General features: G+C 34.9%; 1 protein-coding gene across 2 annotated transcripts in view; it reads right to left on the reverse strand.

The window, feature by feature from the left end:
- Positions 1–19,152, reverse strand: part of C3H7orf78 (chromosome 3 C7orf78 homolog) — an 86,473-nt gene that overhangs the window by 66,411 nt on the left and 910 nt on the right. Inside the window, exon 1 of one of the 2 annotated variants that reach the window (XM_045388879.2) lies at positions 6,470–6,583. In XM_045388879.2, the coding sequence (XP_045244814.1) occupies positions 6,470–6,472 (3 nt within the window). In that variant the 5' untranslated portion in view covers positions 6,473–6,583. Of the gene's footprint in view, positions 1–6,469; positions 6,584–17,072; positions 17,181–19,152 lie in introns of those variants that run through there. The other variant, XM_065541173.1, reaches the window with a different exon arrangement.

Here is a 19,152-nt window from a genome sequence, read left to right on the forward strand (position 1 = left end):
CATTGGTTTAGGCAAAGATTTTATGGCTAAAACCTCAAAAGCATAACCAATAAAACAAAAATAGACAAATGAGACTATGTTCAACTAAAAGACTCTGCACAGCAAAATAAACAACAGAGTGATGGGACAATCTGTGGAATAGAAGAGAATATGTGCCAACTAATCACCCAACAGAGAACTAATATCCAACATATACAAGGAACTTAAACAGCTCAACAGCAAAAACCCCAAACAATCCTAGTAAAAAGCGGACAAAGCACAAGAATAAACAGTTCTCAAGAGAAGGCATACAAAAGACCAACAGATATATGAAAAAGTGCTCTAAATCACTTATCACATAGAAATGCAAATCAAAACCACCACAGTTAGAATGGCTATTATCCAAGACAAAAAGTAACATATGCTAGCAAGGGTGCAGAAAAAAGGAAACTATGTATACACTGTTGGTGAGAATGTAAATTAATACAATCACTACAGTATGGAGATTTCTCAAAAAAGTAAAAACAGAACTACCATAATATCCGGAAATCCTACTGTGGAATACTACTCCAAAAGAAAAGAAGTTTGAGACAATCCTGGGCAACATGGTGAGACCCTGTCTCTACATTAGCCAGGCTTGGTGGCATGTGCCTGTCATCCCAGCTACTCGGGAGGCTGAGGTAGGAAGATCTCCTGAGTCTGGAGAGTTTGGGGCTGCAGTGAGCCATGATCATGCCACTGCCGGATCATGATCCTGCCTGGGTGACAGAGTAAGATCCTGTCTCAAAAAACAAACAAACAAACAAACAAAAAAACAAAAAAACAAAAACTCGCAAATTAGCAAAGATATAAAATCCAGCTGTATCCACCAATTGAACACAGGATTAAAAAAATGTGGTATATACACACACAGTAGAATACCAGTCAACCATAAAATAAAGAATGAAATCCTGTTTTTCGTTTTGTTTTGTTTTGTTTTGAGATGGAGTTTTGGCCTTGTTGCCCAGGCTGGAGTGCAATGGCATGGTCTCAGCTCACTGCAACCGCTGCCTCCCGGGTTCACGTGATTCTCATGCCTCAGCCTCCCAAGTAGCTGGGATTACAGGTGCCCCCCACCACGCCCGGCTTATTTTTGTCCTGACCTCAGGCGATCCACCTGCCTTGGCCTCCCAAAGTACTGGGATTACAGAGCCACTGCGCCTGGACAAAATCCTGGTCTTTTGCAGTAACATGGATGGAGATAGAAGTCATTATGTTAAACGAAATAAGTCAGGCACAGAAAGACAAACACTGTATGTTCTCACTCATATGTGGGAGTTAAAAAAACTTGATCACATGGACATAGAGAATAGAATGATGAATATCACAGACTGGGAAGAGTGGGTGGGTAAGAGGGGGCTATGAGAACAAGTTGGTTAATGGGTAAAAACATACAGTAGGATGGAAGAAATAAATTCTAATGTTTCATAGCAGATTAGGTTAACTATACTTAGCAACAATATTTAGTATAATTAATCAAAACAAGTTTACACATTGACCCTTATGGGTTAATTAGAATAAATCTGTACAAGTTAAAATTGTACTAAGGATGAAACAGATAATGACCAGTATACGCGCAGTTTCTCTCAAAGCAGTAATTCCTAGTTCCATCGTAAGATCGTTCCAAAGCAAAAACCTAATTATGGAAATAATTCAAAAATTATAATCTGTAGAGAAAAACAATTATCCTAGAGGGTCAAACCATACAATGTCACACCTGAACGTTAGTCTTAAGTCATTTTCCCACATTCATATAGTTTCAAAACATGGTAAATATACTACTTATTGAAAAGTATTAAACAACTTAATAGTCAAAATATCTTAGAAATATCATCCTTTAGTTCAGCAGTCCCCAATCTTTTTGGCACCAGGGAGTGATTTCATGGGAGACAACTTTTCCACAGACTGAAGAAGGATGGGGAGGTGGTTTCAGATTGATTCAAGTGCATTACACTTACTGTGCACTTTATTTCTATTGCTATTACATTGCAATGTGTAATGAAATAATTATACAAGTCACCATAATGTAGAATTAGTGGGAGCCTTGAGCTTGTTTTCTTTCAACCAGATTGTCCCTTCTGGGGGTGATGGGGGACAGTGACAGATCATCAGGCATTTGATTCTCATAAGGAGCACATGTGCAGCTCACAATAGGGTTCACGCTCCTGTAAGACTCTAAAACCACCACTGATCTGACAGGAGGCAGAGCTCAGACGGTAATGTAAACAATGGGGAGTGACTGTAAATACAGATGAAGCTTTGCTCTCTGGCCCACCGTTCACCTCCTGTTGTGTGGCCTGGTTTGGGTTGGGGGCCCCTGCTTTAGTTAACATACCCTTAAATTTTGTATTAACATTGGTTTCACCCTGATTTAGTCCATACATGCCAATATACAAACTCTCAAAGTACATTGGAGCAACTCATGCTTGTATTTTTGCAATTCTTCCATGTGTATGAAATAGAAATGAAAATAAAATTTTTCTTCTAATATAACCATGTTTTCAAATAGATTAGTTTCCTTACATAGCATTTTCTTGTATTTACCACATAAGCATCATGGATTGATTTTTTTTTCCAATGAAATGCTTTCTAATGACTTCCTTAATGAGTACAACTTAAAAAAAGAAAAAACCAGAAACTTGAGCCATTTCTCAAAAATAAGCTTAGTTTTCAGTTTTAGTTACTTGTGGCTGCCAATAAGAGATCTCAAATGACTGAGCCCTAAAGCCAGATTCATTCCTATATGTACTCAACCTGTTATCTGCAGGGAAGTCACAAGGCTTCACCGAATGCCCTGTCACAAAACTAAATGACCCTCAAAAATTAACATGAGTTTTATACTTAGAATTCTCAGTCAGTTCATGCCAGTTGGTTATCTTTAAATAGTTGTCATACAAAAAGGCATACAGACCACACATTATTTCAAAGAAGCCGGAGAATGTAGCATGATGTAGACTGAGATTAAAATTAACTTTTGATAGAAGAAGAGAGTGAGTACTTTTTGTAACATTTTATCTAACATAAAAATGCTTAAATTCCACAAAACCCATAAACTGAAAAGACAGTCTGGAAAATTAAAGATTTGTATAAACTATGCACAAAACCCATGGTATCTGGGAAAACTGGAAGGGTTTCTACAAGTAACAGTTTAAAAAATATAACTTTGTTCTACTAGCAATTATACATTAACATACATGCACTAATTAAAAATACACTACAACCATGTCTGGAAATGCAGTTTAACACTTTCTAAATGGATTCTGCCCCACATTTACTATATAAGGTGGCTGTTACTACTGCACAGGAACAGTTAGTGATACAATTTAATTACCTTTAAACAAACATGTAGGGATTTTTCCCTCAAAACAAGTTTTCAACATCAAAACCTATGCTTATAAAAATTGTAAAACTTTCAGCAGTCTAAATATGTTAAATGAAAACTTTACAAACTTCTCAAGTGCTCTCTATGTTCCAGGTATGTCAACCTTGTAGAATCCATCAGAGATATTTCCGTCTCTCTCTCATCACTGGATGGCTTTTTCTTAGTGCTGGCCTCATGGTTGTGTGCTTTCTTCATTGCTCTCTCCATTATGTTGTGGTTAATTACTGTCTCGAGCATCAGATCCTCCACTTAGAGTCCTTGTATCTGTTCCTTTTCTAGACCTTTTTTTTTTTTTAGGTGGAGTCTCATTCTGTCACCAGGCTGGAGTGGTGCAGTGGCACGATCTCAGCTCACTGCAACCTCCGCCTCCTGGGTTCAAGCGATTCTCCTGCCTCAGCCTCCCGAGTAGCTGGGACTACAGGTGTCCGCCACCACGCCCAGTTAATTTTTTGTATTTTTAGTAGAGACGGGGTTTCAACATGTTGGCCAGGATGGTCTCGATCTCTTGACCTCATGATCCGCCCGTCTCGGCTTCCCAAAGTGCTGGAATTACAGGAGTGAGACACCACACCCAGCCCTTTTCTAGCTTTTGTTTGGCCCTTTCTTCCCTTAATCTTTGGTTTTATTTGCTTCCTCATGTTGTCTTTGTTCAGCAAGAGATTTATTCAGCACTTTGTGTGATCATGGAATCTCCTTCACCACCAAAAACATGTTCTTAAACTTGTCATACAACATTGTAGACTTTCCCATGATAACCTGACAAATTTGGAATTGCTGTAGTTTTTCAGTGCAGTAGTCATCTCTGTTTCTTTTTATTTTTACTTTAAGTTCTGGGGTACATGTTCACAATGTGCAAGTTTGTTACATAGGTATACATGTGCCATGTTGGTGTGCTGCACCCATCAACTCGATATTTACATTAGGTATTTCTCCTAATGCTATCCCTCCCCCAGCCTCCCACCCCCTGACAGGCCCCAGTGTGTGATGTTCCCCGCCCTGTGTCCATGTGTTCTCATTGTTAAACTCCGACCTATGAGTGAGAACACGTAGTGTTTGGTTTTCTGTCCTTGTGATGATTTGCTGAGAACGATGGTTTCCAGCTTCATCCATGTCCCTGCAAAGGATATGAACTCATCCTTTTTTTTATGGCTGCATAGTATTTCGTGGTGTATATGTGCCACATTTTCTTAATCCAGTCTATCATTGATGGACTTTTGGGTTAGTTCCAAGTCTTTGCTATCGTGAATAGTGCCATAATAAACGTATATGTGTATGTGTCTTTATAGTAGCACGATTTATAATCCTTCGGGTATATAACCAGAAATGGGATCACTGGGTCAAATGATATTTCTAGTTCTAGACCCTTGAGGAATCGCCACACGGTCTTCCACAATGGTTGAACTAATTTACACCCCCACCAACAGTGTAAAAGTGTTCCTATTTTTCCACAACCTCTCCAGCATCTGTTGTTTCCTGACTTGTTAATGATAGCCATTCTAACTGGTGTGAGATGGTATCTTATTGTGGTTTTGATTGTCGTCTCTGTTTCTGAGCTTGTTGCATTGTGTTCTGAAGTGAAGCAAGTACATTCAAGGCCTCAATGTACTATGCCACATTTTAAAAGAGAATACATTTATTTCACTTCTGTATGATACCTTATTTTGTCCTTATATTACATATTTATTATCATATATTATCCTTTTGAATAATATGTATGTAAAATTAAGCTTCTATTATATATAAATCACAAAATCACATATGTCTTTGTAGTTCCTAAGCAGAAATAAATCAACTGGAGGTCTAGTTGAATAATTGAAGACTGTAATGGAATAGTGCACCATAGTTTTCATTTTATATGGAAAAAACTAAAGATTAGAGAAATAGAAAGTTATGAAATATATGAAAAATTAAGGAAAAAATAAATTAGTAATATTCTTATTTAAAGATTTAATAGTAAATGTTGCTTTTAAAAAGCTATATGTTGTCCAAGATGTTTCATTGAAAATAAAAGAATGACTTTATCTGCATTCAATAAGCAGATTTATTCTACACCTAAGATGGTATATTTATACCTCAAGGATAAGTTTAAACGCTGCCTCCAATCAAAGCATTTTCAAATCTCTGTATCAGTATTTATGTTTTCTTTTTCTGAATACAACAATGAATTCAAATCTTCATTTTGACTTGTACCTGGATAATTTATTTATGTAAACTCCTAATTAGATTATAAAATCATTAAGAAGGATTTCTGTCTCTACAAACTCTATGCATAATTCTGCATATTTTAGATTGAGTTGTGTGAAATTGCTATTCAACCATTTTCAACCTTACAAAAATGCAAATTTTATATATTTCAATCATAACAACTATGTTTGCCAAATTGTGAAAATTATATTCACCTTTTGAAAACTGGATGTAAAACCCAAACATCTAAAAATATTTTTTTTCTAAATAATGAAAAACTTCACCGTAATAGTGACAATACAAAACACATTCATTTGAATTTCTTCCTCAAATATTTTCTCCAGGAAAGTCACTAAATATTTTTGTTATCTGCTTTTAAATTTGCTAATAGAAAAATAAATACATTTCTTTAGTTAGTAAATATATGCAAATTTAAAGTTCCTTTGCTTACATATTTGAGTTTAATTTTATAACATTAAATTTGGGAGGTAGATAGGTAGATATAGACAGGTAAATAAATAGATACAGGTACACTTGATAACTTAATAAATTGTCAATATAAAAAAAGTAATATAATCTGCTATCGTGATCACGGTAAACTTTTTAGACCACAAATTCATGCACATTTGTAAACTTGTATGAAGGGAAATTCAACACTGTCTTTTAGCAGGGCTTTCTCTTTCTTAATATACTTTTCATAATTTCTTATTTATTTATTATATCATGGATAAATGAATTGCTTTTCTCATAAGTGAATTCATCTTATATACCTTAACATATAAAACATATAGGCTCAAAAGAGCTAGTCAGTTTGACAAACAAGAAGAATTCAAACTAAAAACAAAAGGCAGGAGCATTCATTAGAAAACCAGTTACTTCACTTACCATTTGAAAGATTGCTTTTCATAAAAGTTTTAGAGTAATATATCTCAGCAAATCTTTTCTGTAAAGCCAAGAGAGAGTAACAGTTTTTAAGGGAAACATTATCCTTTGCTTTACAAAAGAAGCCAAAGTACATTTAAGTTTTGCTCATCTGGGTTGCTAAGAAACCGAATTAATTTTCTACCAGACTCAAGTCAGAGTAGAAAAAGAAAAGTAAAACTAGGGCCTCTGGTTGTTGCCTAAAACCTAGCAACAAAGCAATAAATCTCACGCTTTTATTTCCAAAGGTTGAAAATCAGCACAACAAGCTCAATACTCAATAAATATGCAGAAAGACAGCATATGAATAACTGAACTCCAATTCAGTTTTACTAAGTAAGTCTTGACAACTCACCTTTCGTAACTGTTTAGTTATCGGCTTTATAAAGCTATATGAGTTTGATATTTGATATATTACATGATTCTGAGAGGCAGTTTTCACCTGGGGCTTAAGAAGGTTGACTTAATTTCTTCAAAGGACATTTCTTAAAACAAACAAAGATTACAAGTTCTTTGTAATCTATGGCTCAACCTACAGATTTCTGTAACATAATTTTCTTTTTGTTTCCTTTTTCTTTTTTTCAGAAACACAGTCATGCTCTGTCACCCAGGCTGGTCTCAAACACCTGGCTTCAAGAAATCCTCTCACCTTGGCCTCCCAAATCGGTGGGATTACAGGTGTGAGCTGCCATGCTCAGCCTCTGCTACATAATTTATGGGGAAAATTCCTCCTTCTTTTTGTTAATCAAATCCTACACTCCATAGATACATATCTCTTGGTAAGTTAAAACAAAATTTTTAAAATAGAAAACTTCAAATAAATACAAAAGTAGACATTGGTAATGAATCCCCCATGTAACCATCATCCAGTTTAAAAAATTACCTTTTATGGCTAATCCTGTTTCACACACTTGCCTCAAATATATCTCCAACTTTTCTCCCTTCCCATATTGTTTTGAAGCATCACAATATTTTATCAGTAATTATATTAGCATGTTATCCCCAAAAGATAAGAACACCTTTATTTTTAAAACATAAGCACCATTATGACATCTAAAAAAATGAACATCAATTCATTGGTATTATTGAATATCCACAATTCAAGTTTCCAATTATCTCATAAATCCCATAAATAATTTTGACTTTTTTTCTTTACAGTTTATTTGATTTGGGCTAGTTATTTACTCTTCTCTGGTCCAAAATCTTCTAAGATATGGGTATTAATTTCTCTTCTAATATTTTTCTAACGGAATATAAAATTTCCTAGACAAAGATCCATAATGGCTGGAGTCTTTCCTTTAACTGTTCATGTTATTTAAAGCGAATGTTTGCCACCAGGTGGCAGTGCATTACTTATAATTTTGTCCTACTTTATAAACTGAGAAGCCAAAATACATTTTTTCTGTATTATTTTCCCTGACGTTCAATTTTAAGGTGTGGTTTTTTTTTTCTAATGAAAACATCAGTAAACTTGAATTGACTAAATCTCTTATAGTTTTGGAAATAGAATTAACCTATCTTTATGCTATCTGATTTATGCCTCATTGTTTTTTGCATAGAGATACATATGTTTCTTTATCAAAAGCATATATACAAATACCTACTTACGTTTAGTTCACTATTGTTAGTTGTTTGGGGTACAAAAATAGATTATGACTTCAGATTTTAAGTAAATTATAAGTAATTGGCTAGAAAAGATATAAACCTATAAGAATACATCATGAGATAAGGTGCTAAATGCCAAGTGATTTGTCCTGACAGTTACTCCCATGAGAAATTAGTGAGAGGAAGGTCTCTGAAGCTTGAGAATGTCTCCAAATATTTCTTAGATTTTTTCATATAACAGATAATTGCAACTTTTTTCTATAAGTTGAAAAAGAAGTAAAATAGGCTTTAAATAATGTTCAGAAAAAGAAAAAAAAAAGAGACTTTCTTTACTTGGGAAGAATAAATAATATCAACTAATGCCATAATGTAGCTAAACAGTCTAATTCCTATTTTGTCGCTTTCTCTACCAAAGAGGATTTCCAAACTGGAAATAATCAACACAACTAGGTAAGAATTGAAGCAAAAGAAAGGTGAGAGGATAATAAAATAACATATTTACATAAATTCAGATTCATAAAGCCGTATTCACATATCAGCATAATAAGAGAACTGGCAGTGGAAATGAGCTGGCACCCTTTGGGAAGGTGAGGTGCTTTAAGACTGGACACTGGAGATTAGACATGCCTGAGTTTATCCTTGAAACAGCTGTGCAAAGCAGCCACTTTGTGGCCACCATCTGACATGTCACACAGTATGGGATAGGGAATAGACTTTCATGGGTAACAAATTTACAACAAAAGATGAGGAAAAAAATAAATGCATTTGTGTGGTTCAATCCTTTTAATATCCCCTGGGTAAATGACCAGGCCCAGGACGCTCTGTTGGACACATGGTGAGTGAATATTTTGGGTGGTAAGAATTCCTCCTCTTGTCATTCTCCTTTATCACAAAGCAAGCCTGAGAGCAATTTTATCAATGGGAGAAGATGGGCAGAACAGACTGACTAACAGGTTATCTGGGCACCATCTTTACTGAGTTTGGATACCAGCTGTTTGTGGAGGTGTTGTTTGGAAAAGTTGTCTATTGGTACCTGGTGACTTTGGGAACCTGTGTGAAGTTGCATTCCTCTTTTTCAAGGGAAATGGCTAACAATTCAGTGATAGGTTGAGTTTGAAATCAGCCTTACAGCCCCAAGTTCTGGTTTTCTCAGTGTCCAGGCCACCAAAGGCGAGCTCTCAATGTCATTTTAGGACAGTCATGCTTATTGCACCACAGAAGCTCAATACATTTTAGAGTATGTATTTCTAAACAGAAGATCAGTGATTGCTGTAGGGAAGTGGGCCTTTTGATCACTTTCAGAAATAGAGATCAATATATGGTAGATTTGTTTACAAAGGAGGGCTATGCATGAGTAAAATACACCTAATAATGTATGATGTTATCATATTGTGCCTATAGTAAATTTGGCCGCCTTTCAAGTTTGAGGTTGTCTGTGTCAGTGCTTCTGATGTTCAAAGCTTGCTTGTTAATTTGTGTTTTCCCCCCCTTTTTTCTAAGGAGCCTCTTAAATTTATTATGGTTAGACACCTCCTTCCTCAGTTATCTATGTTCCAGTCATACGGATTAAAATATGCTCCCTTGACTAAGGGGGAGTGACACTTCAAAGAAGGAATTATCTTGTTCCATATTTACTTACCAGGTCAAGCATCCATCATGCACCATGTACACCACAGTGCACCACAGCTGAGACCAGTGTGGATCCCACCATCAGCAGCTTTTCCAAAGGACCCAGGCAAAATGGTCAATATTGCCTTCTCTCCTCTCTTTTACCTCACCTTTCAGCCTCTTGGTCCCTTCCTCCACTCCCACCCTAAGATGCTTATTGTCTATTTGTCATCCTCCAGCAGTTTATAATTCCTGTTTCACCACCTTATTTAGCCTGTTGCTTTTTACAGCATTCCAAAATACTCATTTATTCCCTTTTATGACTCATCCAATACTAACCCTATTTACCATTCTAAACTGAAGTAGACTTCACCTCTTTTTCTCAAGTACTGATGTAGAATTTTAGTTTTATTTGCCCAATTTCAAACACTAGAAAAGTTTAAGAAATAATATTCATGCCTTCCTGATAGTGGCAATTGAACATTTTTATTGACTTAAAGCAATATTTGGTCTTAACTGATCTTTGCTGTGGACCAGGTACTGTTCTAGGTATTTTACGCTTGCCAACAAAATCTCACAGCAATCTTTGGGAGTAGTTACTTTTATTATCTCATTTTACAGATGAAAAAATGGAGAAAGATAGTCTAACATCTTGCCCAAGATTATACATCTAATAAGCAGCTGGGTCAAGAGGCAAACCCATCCAGTTTGGCCTGAGGCCAGGTTCTTAATCTCTGTAGTACAGCGACTCTAAATCAGTTCTCAAAGTGTGACCAAGAGCATGAGAATCATTGGAAACTTATAAGAAATGCTAATGCTTAGGTCCTATCTCAAACCTGCTGAGTCAGAAATTTTGGAGGTGGGGCCCAGTAATCTGTGTTTTAACAAGCCTTCCAGGGGATTCCGATGTCTGGTCAACTTTGAGAACCTCTCCCTCAGAGTATAGTCAGGGAAATACTAATAAAGATTCTAATTTGTTTTTATCTGGTAGCAAATCATTGCACATATTCCTACACATATTTAGTTTTTTCCCTCATCCCAGCAACTTTTAATTTACTTTAATAGCAATTTATTTACAATTAAAATACTAAAATGTATCTTTTATCTTCAAGAGCCAATAAGGATTTTATAGATTTATTTACTTACTTATTTGACAGGGTCTTGCTCTGTCACCCAGGCTAGAGTTCAGTAGCGCAATCTCAGCTCACTCCAACCTCCACCTCCTGGGATCAAGCAATTCCGTCACCTCAGCCCCCAAGCAACTGGGATTACAGGCATGCGCCACGATGTCTGGCTAGTTTTTGTATTTTTTTGTAGAGATGGGTTTTTGCCATGTTGCCCAGGCTGGTTTCAAACTCCTGGGTTCGAGTTATCCACCCACCTTGGCCTCCCAAAGTGCTGGGATTACAGGCATGAGCCACTGCATCCGGCGTGGATTTTGTAGATTTAAACAGATATCCTAAGTGATGTCAGATATTGCAAAACATATTTTTCTTTCCTAAAGTAAGACTATTCGAGATCCTTAAAGAGCAGAATCAATTCAAATCTAGCAAAAGATTTCAAGAGTAAACAGGGATCTGTTTTACTTTAGACCTTCAAGGCATTTGATGCTGCCATACTCCAGGCAAAATTCTCAGTTGGAAAGAAGTTAAGATACCTGGTGTTGAACATTTGTTCCCTGGGATCCGGCTATCAGCAACCTCCTCCACATTCTCTCTGGGAGTGGGTTTAGTACTCCTGAGAGCTGGAAAAGATTTCCGTTTTGTAAAATAATTGAGACTTTGGATTGTGTTTACGTATGCATAGGCATGCCAACTCAATTTGCATCTTATCATCTTCCAATCTGAAATCAAAAGCAATATAAGACCATAACCAGTATTGCTGAGGACATGCTATGACAGACAGTTTCAACATAAAATTTGAATCTCTTTGAAAAATACTTAAATGTCCCTAAAGCCAAATTATTTTATTGTTTCAATTCTTGAACTAAATCAAGATACTTTCTCTTGTTTAAACCAGGTGCTTCCCGATGACTTGGGTAGAGAGATTAAAAGAATTACCTTGCTCAGCCAAATGAAGTCTTAGTATATTTTTAATTTCTAAAATGTAACTATACTCCAGTGCAAGTATTGTTACTTAAATGTATTACCATCACAATAGTTTTAAGTATGTCAGTCGTGAAAAAAAGACATATCCCACCCATCCAACATCAAAATGAGTGCCTCACTTGTCTTGGGGATCAGACACTGGCAGAAAATTACCAGAGAGAGGGAGAGTCAGCACACAAAACCCAAGTAAGTCCATTGAATCTATATCAAGGAAAGAAATAGTTCACACTGTTCTTCCTCTTCATAGTTTCTTTTTGAGGCAGAAAATTCTTCTGAATGATTGTTGGAACTTAGAATTACTCAAGATTATTATCACTGAGTGGCCAGAGGGATATGCTGCCATTATGTCCTTCAGCATAAAGAACTGGTGACTTCTGTAAGGTGAACTAAATGTCATATTTGTCATGAAGGCAGCAAAATAAGAAATAAAGAAGCAGAAGAATGTTATCACTGTTTTTAATGCATTTATATGGGCTTCTGTGCTGGCGTTTCTAAAGCCATGAGATCCATGTTGCATCCGATGATTGTGCTTGTAAAGAGAGATGAGTAACATAGAAGTGCACATCACAAATATGGCTAGAGGAAATAATAATGCCAAGTTGACAAGAAGCACTTCACTAATTTTCTTTATCTTTGTTTTGTGTGCAAAATAAAGTGTGGTGTTTCTGAGGGCGTCCTCTTCCTCAGTTTTAGGGTAATCTACCTCGATACACAGAGATGCAATGCCCACAGAGGCCAGAAGACTTCCCAGAAGCAGCCAAGATATTAACTTTGGCATCCTGAATTTCAACCAAAGAAAACAGGACTGAGTGAAGCCTGAAATCTTGAGGCAGTAAAATACCGAAAGGCAGGTGGCAAACCAGAGGCTGATAGAGCTAAAAAACATCCAAAGGAACATCATTGCTGCACCATGAATTTTTTTGACATAAAAGAGTGGAAAGAACACAGAGAAAAAACTTTGTACCATTAACACCATCTGCAGACCCAATCGAGACATCCCTATGCACATTAAGAGGATTTGAATTGGCATTAGCTTTCTATGTCTGATCAATTCATTACAGTTAACAATGATAAGAAACCCATTTACTGTGATCCCTGTGAAGAATTCTGCTGACATGACGATAATATGAAGAATAGTTGAAAAAGAGAAGGCCATGTTTTCTAGGACAAGTCTCAGCTTTTCCTTGTAGATGGTCCTAAATACTTCCTCCAGAGGATCTTGCAAATGGGAACATACAGCACTGAGAAATCTCAACTTCTGCCAGCTTCTGTATCATGGATAGAGCCTTACACTAGCTCTTCCTCCAAGGAAGAAAATCAGAGACTGCTTTTTGAATCTGGTGCTCTTCAGATGAAACTGGAGCAATGCAAATCTGAAGATTTGAATGACGGCTAGGTCTTCCAATTACATCCTGAGAAAAATTGCTCCCTTGGCACCATTCCATTTTCATTCTTGCTCAATTTTGCTAAATAAATAAATAAATAAACAAACAAATAAATAAATAAAATACATCTGATTACAAATATGTTTTGTTTTGCTTATTGATATTTTGTTTGTGTGTTTTATTTTTTCCTAATGCTAAATGCTGCATCCTGAAGACAGATACTTATTTCCTATTACTGCCACAAATATCCAGTCTCAAAGATAGCTCTTTCCCTGGCACACTTTTTGACTTATAACAATTTCAAGTCACTTTAATAAAATTTCCCCTCTTCATGTCCTACCCCTACTAAAGGCAATTTCCTTCCAGACTTGAAAATCAGTTCCTGGAATATAACTTTTTAATAAAAATCTTCCTTCCTCTGAAATATATCCTGTTTTCATGGCCTTCTTCATACAATGTTGACCTTAGGAATAGCAAACCAGAGTTATAAAAGTAGTGCATAATTAATTCACATGATGACATCGTCCTGGGCTCTTGTTTACAAGCATCATTTCAAAAAGTAGATGTATAGAAACTATTAACTACCAGCAGAGGGCATAATTACCATGTTAAAGTAAGCATCATCCCTCTATTATGATTACAAACAGGTAATCATACAACCTTGCTGACTTTAGTTACATCAGAACTAAAATGTAAATAGACTACTACTTTGTAAAATAAGGTATGTTGTTCAAAGTGCTAAGTTCCTGGTTGGTGATACTAACCATTCAACAAATGTTAGCTGTTAATATTATTAAATATCTGTCCTCATATTGTGCTTACCACAGCAAGAAAATAACAATTCTATATAGAAATATTTTCAAGAAAAAGGCTAAATATAAGACTGTGATAGTATGGAAAATTTCAAAAACGAAAGAACTGGACTTACCTCCCACTGGCTACACCAATCATGGCTTTTAGAGACCACAGGGTCTTCCATGAAATGTATATGCACTAGCTATTGAAAGCAAATGTTGATGGCACCTGTCACTTTCTCCTGCCAGCTTCATTATTTCCCCACCCATCTTCTACACATCACTGCTGTCCAAAATGCAGCAATATTGGTCCTATCCATGTCTCTTCTAAAATTCTGGTTTTATGACCTACATAGCAATTTTGCCTGTGGTTTTTTGATCTTGGCTTTTCTTGTCAATAAACCCTGACTTTGCCCAGCAAATGGTATTTGTCTTGCCCTCTAGCCTCCTGAAGGCATTCCCATTTTTAGATACAGGTGAAGAAACTTCGGCTCCAATCCAAGCCCTAGATCAGTGTCATGACCATGGGGTGAATGAAAAATAAGTGGGATCTGCATAGTTTATAACTTAATGTCCTAAGTTACCTCTCTGAGACTAGGTTATATATATATTGTTTACATTTAAAAGGATCTGCTGAGTTTTCACATACTGTAGACGTATACAGAATTCTGCTTCTTAGTTAAAATAAAAGTTCAATCAATCTCAGTCTTACATTTTTCAAAAATTCTGTTTCCATTAATGTTTTATTATGAATGTGTTTCATTAAATAAACTTGCTGAATTAAAGACACTTGAGCAAATGAGTGAAAACAATGGCATATAAATAACCATTGAGATGATATATACATGCCAGATTATTAGTAATAATGTAATGTGACTAAAAATCTTCAAATGTATACTGACTATTGGGGTAATCTTTTTCATGACAGATGTCCCTTGCTTTTTGTCTATACTCTTACAAGCCATTATGAAAATGATATTTTAATATGCCCCAACACTTCTTATTCTAGCACAACAATGAGAATCCTTTTATACTGCAAATATCTTCACCAAAATAACCAGTATTTGGGTATTCCTTTTCTATGGTCTTTTCTTTCAAATTTCCAGAGCAAACTAGTGCAATAAAAGGTAGAAGTCAAATATATGGAAATTCTACATAGCCAAAAAAACAAAAAACAAAAAAAAAAACAAAAACAAAAAACAACCAAAATCCCCCCCACACATATTGATTTAATTAAGGTTAATTTCTCTGAAAATAATACGAGAAATATTTCATTGTTAAAACTGCCCTTTCTTACAACAGCTACCTCAGAATGCATATATGCTATGAACATAATTTTTAAGCAATTCTTTTTGAATTTCACTTCTTAGATAAATACATAATTTATAAGCTATAATTTATCCCCATTGAATGTCCAAGTGCTTTATATATATATATATATATATATATATATATATATATTTTTTTTTTTTTTTGCTGAGCTGTTTCAAATCACTCTGCCTTTGTCACATTCATAAAGGTGCAGCTGGCCATATGGGCTGTTGGCTAAATGATTCTGCAATGAGATTTGAATTTATCTAGAACTTGTTTCATTCTGAAATCCTAGATTCTGGCTCTCATTTGCCTCCCTATATACATCATTTAATTGAAGAAAAAGCTTGACTTTTCCAAGAACTATTCTAAAGGTATAATTGACAGTAAGCTACAATTTAGTTTGTATTTGCATTTGTGATTTTCCTGTCATATGTGGACTGTTTTGCATTTGCCATGATTGAATCTCATTTTGGAAGCAGAGTTTTAATGAAGAGCTCTTTCTCAGATATAGGAAATTTAATGGTGAGTTACACTGTCTTGAAGTTACTAATTCATAGTCTTGTTAGAGATTTGGGAAAGGCAGCAGCCAAATGAAGATAGATGGTTTTCAAATTAGGCAATGTTTGAAAGTTTTACAAAAATAACATATTTCTTTTCAAAGAAAAATAATATCTATCACAGGCACCAAATATTTATAATTCATTAAACTAATTTCAGCTTAGTCACCGTCCAATCAATATGTATTCTTCTAAATGCTCACATGATACTTGAGAATTGGCATACTTCCAGTAGAGAGTTTTTTGTGTTTGCTTTGAAAAATGTGGTAACAGAGTTTTCTGATTCTAAGTGATGGGATAATGTCCACAAATTAGTTGGCAAATTAGGATATACTTTAAATATTGATATTATGACCTGGTGTTTCCCATGCTAGAGAGCTGCTTGTTTGGTTCTTATTGGTTATAACTGTACAAATATTTAAAAATTTTAAACAAGTACATTGCCTTGTTCTACATGTCAGTGATGAGGCTAAGTACTTTGTAGATCACTTAAAGGAGACTGAATCTGTTTTCATATTTTCAGTTGAAAATATTTTTGTTTGCAATTTTTCCACTACCCTGGCTTTGCTATTGAAGTTTTGCAGAGAGAATTGGCTTTAAAGAGTGAAGCCTCTATTGGTCCAAATTAATCTGCTGGCTCAGTTTAATTCCTTGAAAAGCACTCAAAATATTTTTCAGCTTTCCGTAAAGAACTGACCAAAAATTTCACTGACATTCTGTTTTGTTGTTATTATGTGGTCACAGGAAATAAAAGGAGGAGTCTATATGGTTTTAAAAGACACCCTGGTCACATATTGGTTTACTGTCTCATTGCTGAGGCCAGACACCAGGCACTGGAGAAACTGCATTTTGAAGGCCATGAACCGTGTCTTCATTTTTCTAAAGGATCAATGTAGTCTTACTTTTATTTGAGTTTATTTCAGTGTTCTAATAGGTTGTCTTTATGGATTTTGATCTCAAAGACAGACTTGTAAAATTTAGTCCCTGAGTTGTCTTCCCAAGTTTCTAGAATAACAACATTAAGTATCAGGTGGATGAAAAATCCAAATAGAGTGATCATCAGGCTCATATTCCAAGTTGTCAAAATTATTCCCAAAATTATTTCACTTAATTTTTTGAATTTTCTGCTATTTATAGAAAAAAGTTATCTCTGTTGCAGAGATAGGAAACTAGTCTCGAGATGTTAGGTAACTTACCTAAATTTAATCAGAAAATACATGATAGAAGCAGAAATGTTTTGATCTCCATATACGCAAATGGATACTTCTTAGAGATATGTTAAATTGCACTCATGAAGTTAGTCTCTGAAAAAAAGTAGGCGTATAAATTAAATTATGAAATTTAAGGATACTTGATAATTATACTTTGATTTGACAATAATTTATCAGTTTATTTGCCATAATATCAGAAAAGAGTAGTTTTATTCTTAAAATATTCAAGAAATTATTCTACACACTACTATCATTTAATTCTTACCGCAAAATTACAGTATTATCTGATTTGAAGAAGATAATGAAGTACAGAGAATGAAGCTGAAGGAGAGTGCAAATACAAATTTGAATACAGGTGGTCTGACTCTATCCAGAACCCACGATGTTGACTAAAATACTATAGTATATTGGATTGAAATACTTTGCTCCATCAAAATAGTTTTAAAAGTGTAAAATCAATGGAAAAAAAATCACAATTTAATGGCCATAATCTTTTCCTTCCCTATACACAGAAATAGGAAAAAATAAATTTAATACATTGTCTAGGAGATTATTCACAGAATGATGAAACTATAAAATATTGACCTTGTATTGTTAGCATATCCGACTGCACCTAGATGCTACAGAACTAAGGCACCAAACAGCAAATGAAACCTATTAGATATTCAATAAATATTGTTGAATGAATAGTGTGTGGAAAATGAGATACGACTAAATTCATATGAACTTACAGGACTTATATGAATTATAGAACTTTATATGAACCATAGAGCTTCTAGGACTCATACAAATTTTAATGCTAGAAGGAATGGAGTTATAGTCCACCACAACTATTCCTATTCAATAGAGAAAGCTATGTTGGAATCTTAAAGGTTAAGTAACTTATTCAAGATTATTTAAGTCAATCCTGGCTGAACTTGTATAGGCAACTTGAATTTTCTGGGGTTACATTTCCTTCTAGGCAAAACAAATGTGTAGAAGAAAATCATGAAAATTTAGTTTTGATTTTGTCAGCATTTTCAGATTCATCTGCTAAGACCTTGAATCAGTGGAGATACCTTTTCATGAGCTATATCTCATCTAGGAGAGGTAAAAAATAGGATTTCATGATTTAGTGATGACTGTATTGGATATATCTCTTTATGAGTCAACCCCTTTCTCAACTCCTTCCAACCCAGCTGATAGCATAATGTCTACTGAAATTCAACTTTAGAGGCCTCATTATGTGCAAATTATAATTTGGATCTTAGGCAATCAGTGAATGATGGCATAGAGAAAAGCTTAGTTTCAAAAATTCATCTTTTTTATTCCTTTGGACAGTTTAATCCAAGAAAAAATTAAGAATGCAATACTTTTGAAAGTCACAAAAAGATTCAAAATATAAATTAGTTGCTATGAACTAATCGAAGAGGGCAGATATTTACCTAAGATGATAGAATAGAGGCAAATTTAGGGGAGGAGCAGTTAAATTAAAAAAATTTTTATTGCAACTGAGTAAATGCTAAGTCACACGAAAGAAGCAGACAAAAGAAGAAAACTTTAATCCAAAGAATCAGAAAAAAGTATTTAGAATGCTGTACTAATAAAAGCACAACATGCATTCTATTCTATTATACCTCTGACCTGAAATAGACTGTAGCCCACTTCCAGATGTATGACATTCCACGACAGCATGCATGTAATCACAGAAAGTGACTGACAGCAGAATATATGGTAATAGCATAATATATAAATGTATACATTATACATTACACATACAGATTGAGACATTATAAGAAAATAAGCAAATAGGGTAGAATTAAATAATACATTTTCTACTAAAATAATGACGACAGAGAGTTTATTTAAATTCTTTGAATTTTCTGTTATTTGTAGACAGAAGTGTTATCTCTGTTGCAGAGATAGAAAACTAGTGGAGATGTTAGGTAACTTATGTAAATTTAATCAGAAAGTACATGACAGAAGCAGAAATGTTTTGATCTCCATATACACAAATGAATATTTTTTCGATGTATTGAGTCATATTTCCTCCATAATTGAGCCATCTCATATTTTGAAATATAAA

The sequence above is a fragment of the Macaca fascicularis genome, chromosome 3 (genome assembly GCF_037993035.2).
Source record: "Macaca fascicularis isolate 582-1 chromosome 3, T2T-MFA8v1.1".
Lineage (NCBI taxonomy): Eukaryota > Metazoa > Chordata > Mammalia > Primates > Cercopithecidae > Macaca > Macaca fascicularis.